Source organism: Geotrypetes seraphini, chromosome 17, assembly GCF_902459505.1.
Source record: "Geotrypetes seraphini chromosome 17, aGeoSer1.1, whole genome shotgun sequence".
In the NCBI taxonomy this organism is placed as follows: Eukaryota; Metazoa; Chordata; class Amphibia; order Gymnophiona; family Dermophiidae; genus Geotrypetes; species Geotrypetes seraphini.
In genome coordinates, this window is record NC_047100.1 from 30389971 (window position 1) to 30405907 (window position 15937).

Below are 15937 nucleotides of genomic sequence, written 5' to 3' on the forward strand. Positions count from 1 at the left end.
ATTAACATTCTATGAATGACAGTCAAAACTCTCAAATTAACCTAGCAATGAGTGATCTCCCCTTTTAACTTCTAACAAGGGGCACATGCCAAAGTGCAAAACGGTACCCGGATTCATAAAAGTACAGGAAAATGTACTTTATCATCCCCTAGCAGTGAAGTTCCCCACTGGGGGGAGGCGAGGGAGCAGACTGCCCCGGGTGCCGTCTTGGTGGGAGCCCTGGCACCCCCCTCCCTATTTGCCCCTCCCTTCCCCCACCCTTGTACATCTTTTTAATCTTTGCCAGTGCGAGCAACTTCTCAGGCCTGTTGCTCGTCTCTGAAATCACTTCTGGGACGCAGGACCAGGTAGTGACATCAGAGGAAAAGCCAAAGCTGGCGTGAGCAGCTGCTTGTGCTGACAAACATTTAATGAGGTATGGGGGAGGGAGGAGTGGCATGGGAAGTGGGGAAGGAGCGGGAGAGGAGGGCGCCACTGCCTGGGCACCTCCTACCCTCACTACGTCACTGCCCACTCCCTTTCACTTTCCATTTCATAGATTCCACCATACAACTGCCCTGAATTGTATGTACACTACAGATTAACGTGTAAACACGCAATACAACAGCAACATAACAGATCCTGCCCAGAAAATATAGGAGGAAGTGCTCTGCACCAAGAACCTCAATAGACTGAAAAGCTCTACGTACAATAATATGCCTCAGCCAGACGTCCGGATTTCCCTGGACACGTCCTTGGGTCCGGACAGCATTTCAAAACCCAGCACTTTGCCCAGTTTTCCAGGTGGCCCTCCCAACAAGTGACCAGGTTGAGGGGGCGGGCTGGGGGCAGAACAGGGCGTGACGCTACCTCAGCTCCAATAGGACCAGTAAGCTAATAATATTAAACGTGTTCTATTGCTTTCGAATTTTCATACTTACTGACGAAAGAAAAAATACCATGCAGCTCAGAGAAAATCCACTTGCATAACCCAGGTATCCTGTAATGCAAAGTCGACATCATGTTATATCCCACAGAGAAGCCAGGTGGGGTCCATTCAGATGCAGTAGGTATTTCTCTGTCCCCCGTACCTCATTATGGCAAGCAGCAGTACGCATTCCCATGTGCTTACTGCCACAGTTGAGCAGTTTAACTCTTTGGGCTTGCAGCCTGGACTCCATGTTCCTTAATATCAATTTAGAACACGCATGAACACTTGCAGTTTGATCTTACAGCAGTGCTTCCTCACAAAGTCTATACATTTTATTGGCACATCCTTTACTTAGGGCAGTGTATCGCAAACTGTGTGCCATGGCACTCTAGTGTGTCTCCTGAGATTTCAGGTGTGCCGGCACCAGCTGACTGCCTACAGGAGGCGAGAGGCACATGTAGGCAATCAGCTGGTGCCAGCATCTCTCCTTCTCACTGGCCCTCTTCCCTGCTGGCACCCCTCACTGGCATCTCAGGGCCCATGTGTGGACGTGAGGACACCACTCATGCGCGTGACTTCATTACGGCAACGCCCACGTACTTCCAGACGCCTTGAGCTGCGGCTACTGCTTTTAGTGTGCCGCAGCTCGAGAAAATTTGCAGGAAGCCAGGAATGTTTTGCATAGTCCCTATGCAGAGGTAACATTTACTTTAGCTTCTCTCACAAACTGAGTTTCTTCTAAAGACTCAAGTTAAGAGGCCAGAAAACCCAAACTGTAAAAACTCTCTCTACAAAGCAATGGGATCCATCCCAGGATATTGAGGGAGCTCAGAGAGGTTCTGGTGGGTCCTATTAAAGATTTGATCAACAAGTCTCTTGAGACAGGGGGTGGTTCCTGGGAATTGGAGAAGAGGGGATGTGGTGTCAATTCACAAAAGTTGTCACAGAGATGAAGTAGGAAACTACAGACTGGTAAGCCTCACTTCGGTTATTGGAAAAATCATGGAAGCATTGTGAAAGAAAGGATAGTGAATTCCTAGAATCTAATGGGTTACAGGATCCGAGACAACATGGTTTCAGTAAAGGTAAATCATGCCAAACAAATCATTTAATTTTTTGATTGGGTGACCGGAGAATTGGATCAAGGGCATATGCTAGATATACTTAGATTTCAGCAAAACCTTTGACACAGTTTCTCATAGAAGGCTCTTAAAGTTGACGGACTGAAGTTGAACCTAAAGTGGTGAACTGGATTAGAAACTGGTTGGCAGACAGATGCCAGAGGGTGGTGGTTAATGGAATTTGCTCGGAGGAGTGAAAGGTGCTGGGGCTAATCCTGTTCAATATGTTTGTGAGCGACATTGCCGAAGGATTAGAAGGAAAAGTTTGCCACAAGATTTGTAACAGAGTAGACGCTAAGGAGGGAGTGGAAAACATGAGAAAAGATCTGCAAAAATCAGAGGAATGGTGTAATATCTGGCAACTAAAATTCCATGCAAAGAAATGCAGTAATGCATTTGGAGATTAATAATCGGAAGGAACCGTAGATGTTGGGAGGGGAGAGGCTGATATGCAGGGACAGGGAGAGGGACCTTGGGGCGATAGTGTCTGAAGATCTAAAGGTGAAAAAACAGTGTGACAAGCCGGTGGCTACTGCCAGAAGGATGCTGGGCTCTATAAAGAGAGGCATAACCAGTAGAAGAAAGAAAGTGTTGATGCCCCTGTACAGGTCTTTGTTGAAGTCCCACTTGGAGTATTGTGTTCAGTTTTGGAGACCATATCTGGCGAAGGACGTAAGAAGACTTGAAGCGGTCCAGAGGAGGGTGACGAAATGATAGGAGGCTTGCGCCAGAAGACGTATGAGGAGAGATTGGAAGCCCTGATTATGTATACCCTAGAGCACATGTGTCAAACACAAGGCCCGCGGGCCAAATCCGGCCCGCCAGGCCTTGCAATGTGGCCCGCACCGCGCTGTCATCACTGCACGCCACTGCGTTCCATCACAATGACGCGCGGTGACATAGGAGGCTTGTGATCTCGCCGGCCGTACTTGCTATCTATCTCCCCCCATCGACCGCCCCCCCCAAGAACCTCCGACCGCCCCTCCCAGCCGACCCGCGACCCCCCTGGCCGACCCCCACGACACCCCCACCCCCCTTCCCCATACCTTTCTGTAGTTGGCCGGACAGACGGGAGCCAAACCCGCCTGTCCGGCAGGCAGCCAACGACGGAATGAGGCCGGATTGGCCCATCCGTCTCAAAGCTCCGCCTACTGGTGGGGCCTAAGGCGCCTGGGCCAATCAGAATAGACCCGGGAGCCTTAGGTCCCACCAGTAGGCGGAGCTTTGAGACGGATGGGCCAATCCGGCCTCATTCCATCGTTGGCTGCCTGCCGGACAGGCGGGTTTGGCTCCGGTCTGTCCGGCCAACTACAGAAAGGTACGGGGAAGGGGGGTGGGGGTGGGGGTGTCGTGGGGGTCGGCCAGGGGGGTCGGAGGTTCTTGGGGGGGGCGGTCGATGGGGGGAGGGGGGTTTGCGTCGAGGGCAGGAGGGCCTGGGATCCCTCCTGCCCGTAATGTAGTGCGGGGTGGGGGTAGGAGGTCGCCGAGGTCAGGAGGGTTTGGGCTCCCTCCTGGCCCGAACAACTAGCGGAGGGGGGTCGCCAGGGCCAGGAGGACTTGGGTTCCCTCCTGGCCCGATATTGTCGGGGAGTTGGGGAATCGGCGGGGCAAGAGGGCTTGGGCTCCTTTTTGCCCCGATCGTGTCGGGGAGTCGGGGGGGCAAGAGGGCTTGAGCTCCCTCTTGCCCCGATCGTGTCGGGGGTGCCGCGGTTGGCTGGGGCAAGAGGGCTTGAGCTCCCTCTTGCCCCGATCGTGTTGGGAGTCGGGGAGTCGGCGGTCCTTCGGGGTGGGGGTGCAGGTGCGTGCGAGCGGTCCTGCTTGGGGTGAATCGGACGTCGGGGGGGGGGGGAACTATGTAAAAAAAATTTTGTACAACGCGCTCACGCGTATACCGCGCAAGGGTATGCACGGTTTGTAAAAACATGTATAACGCGCGTGTTATATGCGTGAAAATACGGTATTACGCATGCGCATAGATAACAAGTCACGCGAGATTCAGGAGGCGTGACCTATAGTCCGGCATCCGATGTGGTTGTGCGGGTGGCAGAGCAGAGGAGAGAGTGAGTGTGCGGGCATAAAAAATACACAGCAGAAGCTGCCAGTTCCTGGCATAAAGTGTAGGCATAAAAATCGCAACAGAATCTGCTATCTGTACCCAGCTAGGCATTTATTGACTGACTTTTTCATTCTAACGCAGATTTCCAATAAACTACATCTTTTACTGCCAATATTGATCCCAAAATGTCCAGGAAAAGAAAAGTTGATGGTGAAGGCAGACAATTTAATGACAAATGGGAAAATGAATACATGTTTGTGCTTAGTGAGGGCAAACCAGTGTGTATATTGTGTTATGAGACAGTGTCGGTGATGAAAGAGTACAATATACGTCGTCATTTTGACACCAAACATAATGTTAAGTATGGCAAATATATTTTGGAAGAAAAGCATAAAATTGTTAACGAACTAAAAGGCAAACTACAATCACAGCAGCAAATGTTTACAAAGGCTACAGGGAAAATGATGCTGCAGTGAAAGCAAGCTTTATAGTGGCTGAAGAAATTGCCCATACTTCAAGGTGTTTTTCAGAGGGTGCCTTTTTGAAGCAATGCATGCTAAAAGTGTGTGAGAAAGTATGCCCAGACCAGATACAGAGTTTTCAAACTGTCAGTTTGTCAAGAAACACCATTGCAGACAGAGTTCAAGAACTCTCAGGAAATCTATCATCACAGCTGGCCGAACAGGCATGCAGTTATCTCGCTTTTTCACTTGCTATCGATGAAAGCACAGACAACACTGATACAGCGCAGCTGTCCATCTTTATACGTGCTACGAAGACCGACCTCTCTGTCACTGAGGAACTTTTGGATGTAGCTGCCATGCATGGGACGACGACTGGTAGAGATATATTTGAGGCTGTGGAGAAATCTATAAATAATTTTAAATTACCCTGGGAAAAGTTGGTGGGGCTAACTACCGATGGCGTACCTTCAATGTGCGGAGAAAAGAAAGGCTTGGTTGGACTAATGAAGGAAAGAATGCAAAAAAGTCACTGCCACACACCCTTGATTACTTATCATTGCATTATCCACCAAGAGGCTATGTGTGGAAAAGTTCCGGACATGAATGACATAATGACCACAGGCTATCTGAAGCTGCAGAGACGCAAACAAGTCATCACGAAGATGTCTGACATGATCACAGCATTCCAGCGTAAAGTTCAACTATGGAAGTCCCAACTGGAACAGGACAATCTTGCCCACTTTCCCATTTGTTTGAGTATCTCAACCACTATTTCTGGTACTTTTCCTTGCAGTCGGCTGGCTACCAAAGTTAGCCGTTTACTAAGTGAATTTGAGCGGCGCTTCTCTGACTTTAGAACACAGCACTCAGGCTTTGACATCTTTGCCAATCCTTTTACAGTTGATGTCAACAATGTGCCCCATCACCTTCAGATGGAGATAATCGAGCTTCAGTCTGACAGTGGCCTGAAATCAAGGTTTCAGGATGTTGAAATTGAGGACTTCTACCCTCTACTGCCCCCTGACTCAATGCCAGAGCTCCAACTTCATGCTGCCCGTATTCTATCCATGTTCGGGAGCACCTATCTTTGTGAACAGATGTTTTCAATAATGAATCTGAACAAAAACAAGCACAGATCACGCATTACCGATGACAAACTCCATGCTGTTTTGCGGGTTGCTACAGCCCAAGAAATAAAACCGAACATTGACTCATTGATACGGGGAAAACGGTGTCAGACATCTAGCCAGAAAACAAAACAATGAGCATTTTAGGTACATTCCAATATTACTGTTTTGCTTGATACCAATATTACTGTTTTGCTTGATAGCATGTGAGTTGGTTAACAGCACTGTTAAGGAAAAGATTGTTCCACTCATTTTAAATTCACATTTCTGGTTAACATTGTCAGTTTATGACTGTTCAGTAAACCATTCGGCCCGCGATTTAGGCTGGATTTTAGATTTTGGCCCCTTCTTTGATTGAGTTCGACACCCCTGCCCTAGAGGAAAGGAGAGACAGGGGAGATATGATTCAGATGGTCAAATACTTGAAGGGTATTAACGTAGAACAAAATCTTTTCCAGAGAAAGGAAAATGGTAAAACCAGAGGACATAATTTGAGGTTGAGGGGTGGTAGATTCAAGAGTAATGTTAGGAAATTCTTCTTTATGGAGAAGGTGGTTGATGCGTGGAATGCGCTCCCGAGGGAGGTGGTGGAGAAGAAAATGGTGACAGAGTTCAAACAAGCATGGGATGAACACAGAGGATCTCTAATCAGAAAATAATGGGTATACATTGAAGGAACTAAGGCTAGTACTGGGCAGACTTGCAAGGTCTGTGTTCCATAGATGAACTTTCAGTTGAGGATGGGCTGGGGAGGGTTTCAATGGCTGGGATGGTTAAGATGGGCTGGAGTCAGCTTTGATGGAGACTCCAGTGGATGGAACCTAAGCAAACTACCAGGCAGAGCTCTGGGCTTCTGGCCTAGAAATAGCTAAGAAAAAGGACCATTTAAATTAAATGATTAATTTATGGCAGACTGGATGGACTATTCGAGTTTTTATCTGCCATTATTTACTATGTTACTATGAAGAGCATAAAAGTATTTATGAACCATAGCGTTCACTTGATTTTGCATTGTTTGATTTCAATCTAAAAATGCCCCCCGAAGTTTCAACACAGGCTCTATGGCAAATACCAGGGGTGGGCAAACTTTTTGACTCGTGGGCCACAATGGGTTCTTAAATTTGACAGAGGGGCTGGACCAAGGGCAGATGGATGGAGTGTTTGTGTGAACTAATATAAATTAAATGTAAATGTCATAACATAAAAGCTTTTGGTCTTTAAGGTTTATTGTACAAAACTTATATACATGATCACCTCTCCCTTCCTCTCCTTCATCCCAATTCTTATTCTTTCCTTTCTCTCCTCCACTTGTGCAGCATCTTTTCTCCCCTCTCACCCATCCCCTTGTGCCTTCCCTCGGCAGCATCATAAGAATTGCCGCTGCTGAGTCAGACCAGTGGTCCATCGTGCCCAGCAGTCCACTCACACGGCAGCCCATAGGTCAAAGTCCAGTGCCCTAACTGAGACTAGCTTTACCAGCGCCCGTTCTTGTCCAGCAGGAACTTGTCTAATTTTGTCTTGAATCTCTGGAGGGTGTTTTCCCCTATAACAGCCTCCGGAAGAGCGTTCCAGTTTTCCACCACTCTCTGGGTGAAAAAGACCTTCCTTACGTTTGTACGGAATCTATCCCCTTTCAACTTTAGAGTGTCCTCTAGTTCTCCCTACCTTGCAGAGGGTGAACAACCTGTCCTTATCTACTAAGTCTATTCCCTTCAGTATCTTGAACGTTTCGATTATGTCCCCTCTCTGGCTCTTCTTTTCAAGGGAGAAGAGGCCCAGTTTCTCCAATCTCTTGCTGTACGGCAACTCCTCCAGCCCCTTAACCATTTTAGTCGCCCTTCTCTGGACCCTTTTGAGTAGTACTGTATCCTTCTTCATGTACGGCGACCAGTGCTGGACGCAGAACTCCAGGTGAGGGTCCACTATGGCCTAGTACAGCGGCATGATAACCCTCTCCGATCTGTTCGTGATCCCCTTCTTAATCATTCCTAGCATTCTGTTTGCCCTTTTTGTCGCCGCTACCGCGCATTGCGCGGATGGCTTCATCAACTTGTCGATCAGAACTCCCAAGTCCCTTTCCTGGGAGGTCTCTTCAAGTACCGCCCCGGACATCCTGTATTCGTGCATGAGATTTTTGTTACCTACATGCATCACTTTACACTTATCCACATTGAACCTCATTTGCCATGTCGATACCCATTTCTCGAGTTTGATTATGTCACGTTGCAGATCTTCACAATCCCCCTGTGTCTTCATTACTCTGAATAACTTCATAATGTTTCTCTAGGATATGGAATCTCAGGAACTTCCTGTGCTTTGGAAATATGGAAATATGCATGTAGGTTTCTGTCAAGTCTAGGGGAACCAAAATTCCCCTGGTGCGAACGCTGTGATGACTGACTGCACTGTTTCCATGTGAAAGCATGGAACATTCAGAGCTGTGTTGACAAGTGTTGAGAGCCAGTATGGCTCTCCAATCTTCTGAGCCTTTCTTGGGAACTGCCCTATTCTTCAGGCAGCATGGACTCTATGTCCTGACGTTCTACCAGACTCTATACTGTTGCTAAGACTTTGCTTGCTTTCTCTGTTCACCTCACCAGGGAGTCCACAAACCAGATCAAGGGATGGGTGAACTAAAACTTGTAACCATTCCAAATGATCTCCAGCACCTCTGATGAGATCTGTGCCCAGGCCTTCGCATACTCCGAGAGCCGTCCCCCTATCTTCAGAGGAACAGCTCCTGTCCTGGTGTCATTGACCTTTCTTGGAGGCTGAAGCAGGATGAGAACTGGACGCTTGGTTCTGCCTAGGTCTTGAAAATTTCTGTCTTTATCCCTTATAGCATCTCTGAGATGAGACTCCTCCTGAGTATGGCCAAAAGTGCTTGAAGCTATGAAAATGAGACCACCCGGATCCTCACAAGGCCCGTGGTCTGCTGTTAGGTAGAGACTTCAGCCAATGATCTGCCATGCTGGCCATAAGATTGTCCAGTCCCTTTGCTAACATTTGTACCTTGAAAGGAAGTCTGCTGAGCATAAGCTTGCAGGTGGAATCTCCCGCCCATTGCCTGATCCAGAGCATTCTTCAGGATGAGATAGAATAAGCTGAGACTTTGCTCATGACTCTGATGTCATCATAAAGGGCACTGGCTGCATAATCCACTCCTCTTAATAGAAGCTAGGGTAAAGTCTCGCTCTCCGCCAGTGTAAGCCTATACTACCTGACATGACAAGCGCGTACCACAAAAGAGGCCACTGCAGCCGCTTTGATTACCAGTGCTTTGAATTGACTTTTCAGGACTACATCCATTTTGCGATCCTGCATACCTGGGAAGAGACATGTGGTTGGTTACTTGTGCTACTAAGGAATCCACCTTGGGCTGAGCTAACATCTGAGAATCCTGTGCCATAACTAAAACACTCATATCAGAATGCTAGAGAAAAGATGTGGACTGGGCTTTCACTCCGCTCAGGATAGAGCACGAAATGGATGGGGCCTTTTGGGAGTCTAGCTGCGACTCTCGCAGGGAGACAGTAATGAGTTCTAACAGAGCTGAGGGTTTAAACAGCCGTTGAACCGTGGGTTCATCCCCCTGGTCAAAGGCCACCAATGCATCTTGCATACTCGTTCTTCCAGCAGGGAAGGCTCACTCTGTGACAGCAAAAGAATACAGATAAACTCCAAGTGCCTGTCCAAAAGGCCCAGATCCTGACCAGCCGCTCTGGAAGCCCCCTCACACAGCTCCTGGGTCACTGCCAGACCTCTCCAGGGGATCTCAGCCATCCAAATAAGCTCTCCACATCAGATTAACAAAATCAGAAGAAACTGCTGCATTAGGCAGCGTGGAGTCCACTTTAGGTGACTCCATCTTGTGTCTCTTAGGCTTGGCAGCTTCCACACTTAGGTAAGCCGTGTTCTGGAAGAGATTTTTTCCTGGCATACAGGCTCTTCAATTAGAGAATGACACAGGGAGCCAATGCAGCAGTCGATAGTAAGGACTAATAAGGTCATTTTTCTTCAGTCGGACAGCCGTATTCTGTACTATCCTCAATTTTCTCAGGATTTTCTTTGGGGCTCCCAGATAGACAATGTTACAATAATCCAATATGGATAAAACCAATGCCTGCACTAATAGTCTGAAAGATAAAGGATCAAAGTAGTTTTTTATAGTCTTTAGTCTTCATAGTGCAAAAAAGCACTTCTTTACCACTGAATTTGTATGTTCTACCATAGATAATTGGGAATCTAATAAGATTCCCAATATTTTTATGCACGGGATCGCGTCAGAGGGAACGTGCTACCGAGTTGGAGAGCGGCCTGCGAGGTTCGCTAAAGCTGGCCACCACGATCACAGGCTGCTTTGAAGAGGGGCAGGCCAGAAGACGCTGGGATGGAGGGAGGGTAAGAAGGGGATCAATACAGGGGGCCAGGGGGAGAGGGAAAGGGGGCTGCTTTGAGGGGAGGGGTGTGCTGGGGGGAGACAGAAGGGGCCATGGAGAGATAGGGAGAGGGAAAGGGGGCTGCTTTGGGGGGAGGGGTGTGCTTGGGGCAAACAGCTTTGCTCTGGGGGGGAAGACAGAAGGGGCCATGGAGAGACAGGGAGAGGGAAAGGGGGCTGCTTTGGGGGGAGGGGTGTGCTTGGGGCAAAGAGCTTTGCTCTGGGGGGAAGACAGAAGGACACAGACAGAGGCCAAGGAGAGAGAGATAAAGAAACACAGACAGACAGACATATCTATTCTAGCACCCGTTAATGTAACGGGCTTAAAGACTAGTATATATATATATAAAAGATAAAATTTATATTTTGCAATAGATGTCCTAAAGATGATACATAAATATTAAATAATATAGGAGATAGTGGGGAGCCCTGCGGTACCCCAGATGGGTTACTCCAAGAGTAAGAGTATTTACCATCACAAACCACACTTTTCCAGAGAGTAGATTGCATTTAAATCAAAAGTGCTACTAAAATCCAATTGCAAAATTAAGGCACTAGTACCTTTACTAAAAAGGCCATGAAGCTGGTCAAGGACTGAGGCTAAAACTGTCTCTGTACTAAAACCTTTTCTAAATCCTGACTAATTCACCAGTTCTACTGGAAGGCTATACTCACCAAGCTGTTTCATCATTGCCAGTGGTAAAATAATTGCAGTTGAAACCATCACCACTAGGTAGTTTCCATTCAGATACCAGTCTCTGTAAACAAAGAAGAAAGAATTCATCTTCAAGGACCAGTCACTGATGTGAGGAAGTGCCAACTCACAGAATTAACAGCAGATCATAATCGAAGAGGGTGTGACAATCACTCTGATACTGTTATTCTTCTCTGTTCCTTTCAGGTTCCTCTCTCTTCATTTTAGCCCATTTCTATATTCCACTCCCATCCTGTAAATCTCTCTGTACACCCTCTGCCCCCACCGTGGTCCTCATCATTTCCCCTTGTCCTTAAACTCATCTCTAGGGCCTTTTCCATTCTCTCCTCTGACCTTCAAACCCTTCTTTGTCTTTCTTGTAAGTCAGCTCCTCAGGTTTTCTTTCTCACTTGCTTATTTCACTGTCAAGGAAGTGAAGGGCAAGTGGCCTTTTCAATGTGATAATGTTTGTTAATGGTTTTCTTTATTCTACTGCACTTCATGCTTAGAACTTTAAGTAAAGGGACTTCCTGACTTCTTGACATGTGGGATAGGAGAGGCTACTGCAGAGCAAAAACATATCAGCAGATGGAAGGAAAGAGTTATAAAGTAGATCCTAAATAGGCCTTAAAAACTTACAATGTCTTATTCTCAAGGTTGAGGAAGGTCTGGATGACCAGAGGTAACTCTGATTTGATGATGTAGAGATAACTGGACATAGCTGAAAGAAGGGAAGACACAATTTTTAGGTCCTTTCAATTGCCAAAGGTCAAAATAAATCATCCTTATACACTTCACAGAGCTGCTCTCTGCTTCCTCCCACTGAGGCTCTGCAAACACTGGCCAGGTGAGGTTCTTCAACAGTGCCCTAACAGCCCTACTCATAGAAGTTTCCTCCCCATTTATTTCTCACCAACAAACAGATCAGTAGATTTATCTGGCAAAAACAACCAACCAAGGTTTGCGTTTAAAACCTTACAGCGTACGTTATGGTGGACTGAATATCATAGTGTCTACATACTAAGGCAAGCTATTGCCTGATCAGCAAAATTTACCAAAGTGGTATATATTAGAGCAAAAGTTACTTAGCCCACTTAGCTTGCAAGACCTAATCAGTGTTGTGCTCCCACAATATTATAAAGTCCATTCAGAGGGCACTTGCTGAAATTGATTCTCAGATGGAGACTCCTTTTGGGAAATCAATTCTTTGTCCTCTATGGAGTAGTGGGAAACATATCATATGGAAAGAGTGGATAGTATTGGGTATACACACCTTAACAGACATGGTACAATCAGGATGTTTGAAGCCATTCAAATTAGATTTTCGCATAGCTTCAAATGGTTGCAATTTAGACATGCCCATAATTAGTTCATAAATTCACCAGAACCAAGTATTATTTCAATATGTAAAAAAATATTGGGGTTAGGTCACGAAGCATCAAATTGGTATAAAATCCTGGTACATTTAGAGCAAAGAAAATGAAACGTTGATGTTTACGTGACATATGGAACTATCTGACGATTAATGGCAATTCATGTTCCTTAAACGCATCCAATGTTGTCAATCTGCCTCCATGAAACAATCATTATTTTTTGTAATCAAACGTGTAATATGGACTCCTGTTAAATTAAACAAAATTAACTCAGAATATTCTCCTTTATGTTAGAACGCTAGATCATATGTTCTTCTTTTGTCCTATGGTTCATAACTTCTGGCAACAGGTGTGGAATCGCATCCAAACACTATTACACAGAAATGTTCCCTTGACATATGCTGGAGTGATCTTTAACCTCTTTGCTTCTGTTCATTTCACTAATATTCATAAAAGACTAGTAGCAATCCGTAGCATTTTGAAAAGCTGGAAAAATGCATCCTTGTTGTCTTTCCAATTTTGGTGGAATTCAGTGTGTTTCGTTGGGAAATATGAGGCGGTCATAATGGAGAAGAGAGGTCAAGAGCCCATACAAGAGTTTGCGGATAGTAATTGAATTCTAGTGAAAGAATGGAGATGGGGATGGATGTTGGTTTTTCACCCTCTGCAAATGGGATGGGGGGAGGGAGTTTCAAGGATTTTGTCTTTTAATATCCTAAGCTTTGTGTTAATAGTATTATGAGCATCTGTTTCTCCTGCTTTATATCAAATTTCCTCCCAGCTCTGCTCTGACGGTCCCAGTCATGTCTGATCTCCTAATGTTTACCTCCAATATTCTGTAGTGTGATAGCCACAGCAGCAGCCATCTTCCCTGGTGTGCCAAACGCCCGGTATCCCAGCTGCTCATAAGCCCGGATTCCTGGAAACAAAATCATTTGTTCAAGAGTCAACAGCCCTGCATAATAGGTATTTCCCTGTCCCCAGAGGACTTAACCCAAGGTCACAAAAAGCATTTGACTTCTGGACATACATCCAAGCCTCCAGGATCATGGCAAAAGCTCTCGACCTTCCTGTCAGCCCAGCCTTGTATTGCTGTGTCACTTCCAAGGCAGCAGCACATTTTAAAACATACGATGCTAATTCCTAGCCACTAGATCTCTGAAAGTAAAGGCTCCAGGTGAGGAAGAGCCGCTCTACGAAAAGGCTCTTGAGCACAGCTCAAAGAGATTACATGGTTAATCACAGATACCCTCCCCTTTTGTCTTTCTTCAGTGTCTATCTCAACCTCAGTCCTTCTATATCGGTATTCTTCAATGCAAGGTTTGAGGGTCAGTGGCTGGGCCCATTCAGACTCTCATTCTTCCCTCTCTCTTTATTAAAGAATGTCAGGGATGGGTATCTGTAGTTAACTATGGGGACAGTGACAAATTCTGTCCTCTTGTCATTCTCTGTAACTGGTGTGTTGTATTTAAATATGGAGTTTCAAAATGGCTTCTAATTTTCATGTGACTACTGCAGACTGCAGAGTACTCACACAGGGCAATTTTCAAAGAGATTTCTGTAGATCAATAGGCATAGCTAAGGAAAAAGGGTTAACATTGGAGGAGTGCTAAGTTGGAGCAGGCACTGTTTTGGACACTCAAGAACTGGTGATATCAGAGAAGGGGCCTGGTCCCTCCCCTTTATCTGAGCGTCCATTCCACGGTATGCGGAAGTCGCATGGCTGTGTGCCCAAAGGGGCGTGACCAAGGTGGAACACCCCTTTGGAGCCCCTACAGAGCACATAGGAGCATGGAGCGTGGTGTGTGGTTCTCTGCTCCGCTCTAATGGGGCAGTGGAAAGTAGGATCTAAGGGAAATTAAGCTCCGATTGTGGTAAAAAGTCCAATGGACAAACATCTATTAACTCCTTTGGTAGTGCAGTTGGAGTTTGCCCCACCCACAGAGGCTTCCCTTTCTTCTGGGGAACATACCCCTGCCCCGCAACCTGATTATTCACAAGAGGAATCTCCTGGATATAGTGATTAATAAAGAACATAAGAATTGCCGGTGGTCCATCGTGCCCAGCAGTCTGCTCACGCGGCGGCCCTCTGGTCAAAAGACCAGCGCCCTAACTGAGTCTAGCCCTACCTGCGTACGTTCCGGTTCAGTAGGAACTTGGACCTCTTAATGGACAAGATTCTTCTATAGTGTTGCAGGGATCATCTAACACTGGGTCTATTAAGGCACCGACACCTGTTCTTTTTAAATCTCAACTTATAAAAGATTCTGCCTCCCCTTTTTGAGATATCACTTCAAGATGTTTTTTGGCAATAACTATAATGGATCAGACATCACAAGGTAACTTAGTGCTTTATCTGAAAAGTTTACTTAACAAAATAAGAGACTTTCTAATATCGAAAAGATTGGAGAAAATGGACTCTCAGGTTAAATCTTGTCGGTATGATCAACTTCAGTGAAAGAGAATTTGATTATTCATTTGCAAATAGAGGCATTAGAAAATGGCTCCAGAGCAACAAATTTGAGATTGCATAATTTTCCTGAAACACATTATCTCTCTCCTAGAGAAATGTTTATGTTTTTTTTTTTAATTTGATCTCGCTTAATGCAAAAGGTCAAAGCAGCTTAGAGAAATAAAATCAAATTGAAAAGAACGCCAATAATAAAAGGAAACACTCATACAATCAAATTAAAATAAAGTTATATTACAACTGAGTCTAGAAGCTACAGATGTAAGAAATGCTTATTATTTGCCTCAAGCTATTGGAAAGGAAACAAGAGGGGAGAGAGAGTCTAGATTTAACAAACATTTTGGAATCATCACAAGAAACAATTCAGACAAAATCTACTTTGTTAATAATGTTATTTTCAGTAGAAAAGATAACAGTTATGAGAGCTTTCTTTACAAAGAAGAACGTACCTTGTTTTGTTTTGTTTTGTCAGACTAAACTAATGTTCTCCGATATTTCAAGACAAACTCAAAAACGTCGTAAGTCCTTCCTCCAGCTGAAATTGAAGGTTTTAGCAGGGGGTGCATCTTTTTTCCTAAAGTTTCCATGTAAATGTCTGGTGACATAGGGCACAGATTCTTATGTTATTTTTTTAATCCAGTGCATTTAGAAACTTTTATTGGCAATAGAGGTTTGAATGCACCTATATGATAGGATCAGGTTTAAATAGGGTTGGATAGTAATTGTTGCCTACTCTGCTATGAAATATGTGTTTGTTTATATGAACCTCCTATGTTACCTTTAATGTGGGCTTGTAGGTAATAATGTGTATATTTCCTTGTTTTCTCTCCTATTTCCATTACTTGATTGTAACATTTAATAATAATCTAATTTTAAAAAAGCTAAGGAAAAAGGGCTTTTAAAAATTGCCTCAGGTCCCACAGCGGAAAACAGAAGCTGGCAGTGGGGGAAGGGGAGTAATGTGTAGAGAGTCATTTGCGTTAAATCAGTCAGAAATGCTCTGCCTCGCTCCCTGGCACCATCTATCCAAATCATGAAGACTCAATTAGACACACAGTTTGGCGTTACAATATGGCTGTAGCTTTAGTCAGATTCCATTATGGTAATTAGAAAGCAAATATTGACTATGCTGCTCCAATTATGGTTACAAGATTTATCCTTCATGGTTGATATAAGAAAACACTTAAACGATTTAAATTTAAAACTGCAAGGAAAAGATCAGATCATTATGAACAAGTGTGATCAAGTTAACGCATTCCAATGTAAGTTAGTTCTTTGAGAAAA

The 15937-nt window shown here is 45.2% G+C and overlaps 1 protein-coding gene across 5 annotated transcripts in view; it reads right to left on the reverse strand.

Moving 5' to 3' along the window:
• SLC38A3 (solute carrier family 38 member 3) overlaps positions 1–15937 on the reverse strand; it is a 149161-nt gene that overhangs the window by 32944 nt on the left and 100280 nt on the right. For 4 of the 5 annotated variants that reach the window (XM_033926665.1, XM_033926662.1, XM_033926664.1 and 1 more), the window contains exons 7-10: positions 13010–13102; positions 11450–11531; positions 10792–10874; positions 921–979 (exon numbers count right to left, since the gene is read on the reverse strand). In XM_033926665.1, coding sequence (XP_033782556.1) covers positions 921–979; positions 10792–10874; positions 11450–11531; positions 13010–13102 — 317 coding nt within the window. The remainder of the gene's footprint in view (positions 1–920; positions 980–10791; positions 10875–11449; positions 11532–13009; positions 13103–15937) is intronic. The other variant, XM_033926667.1, reaches the window with a different exon arrangement.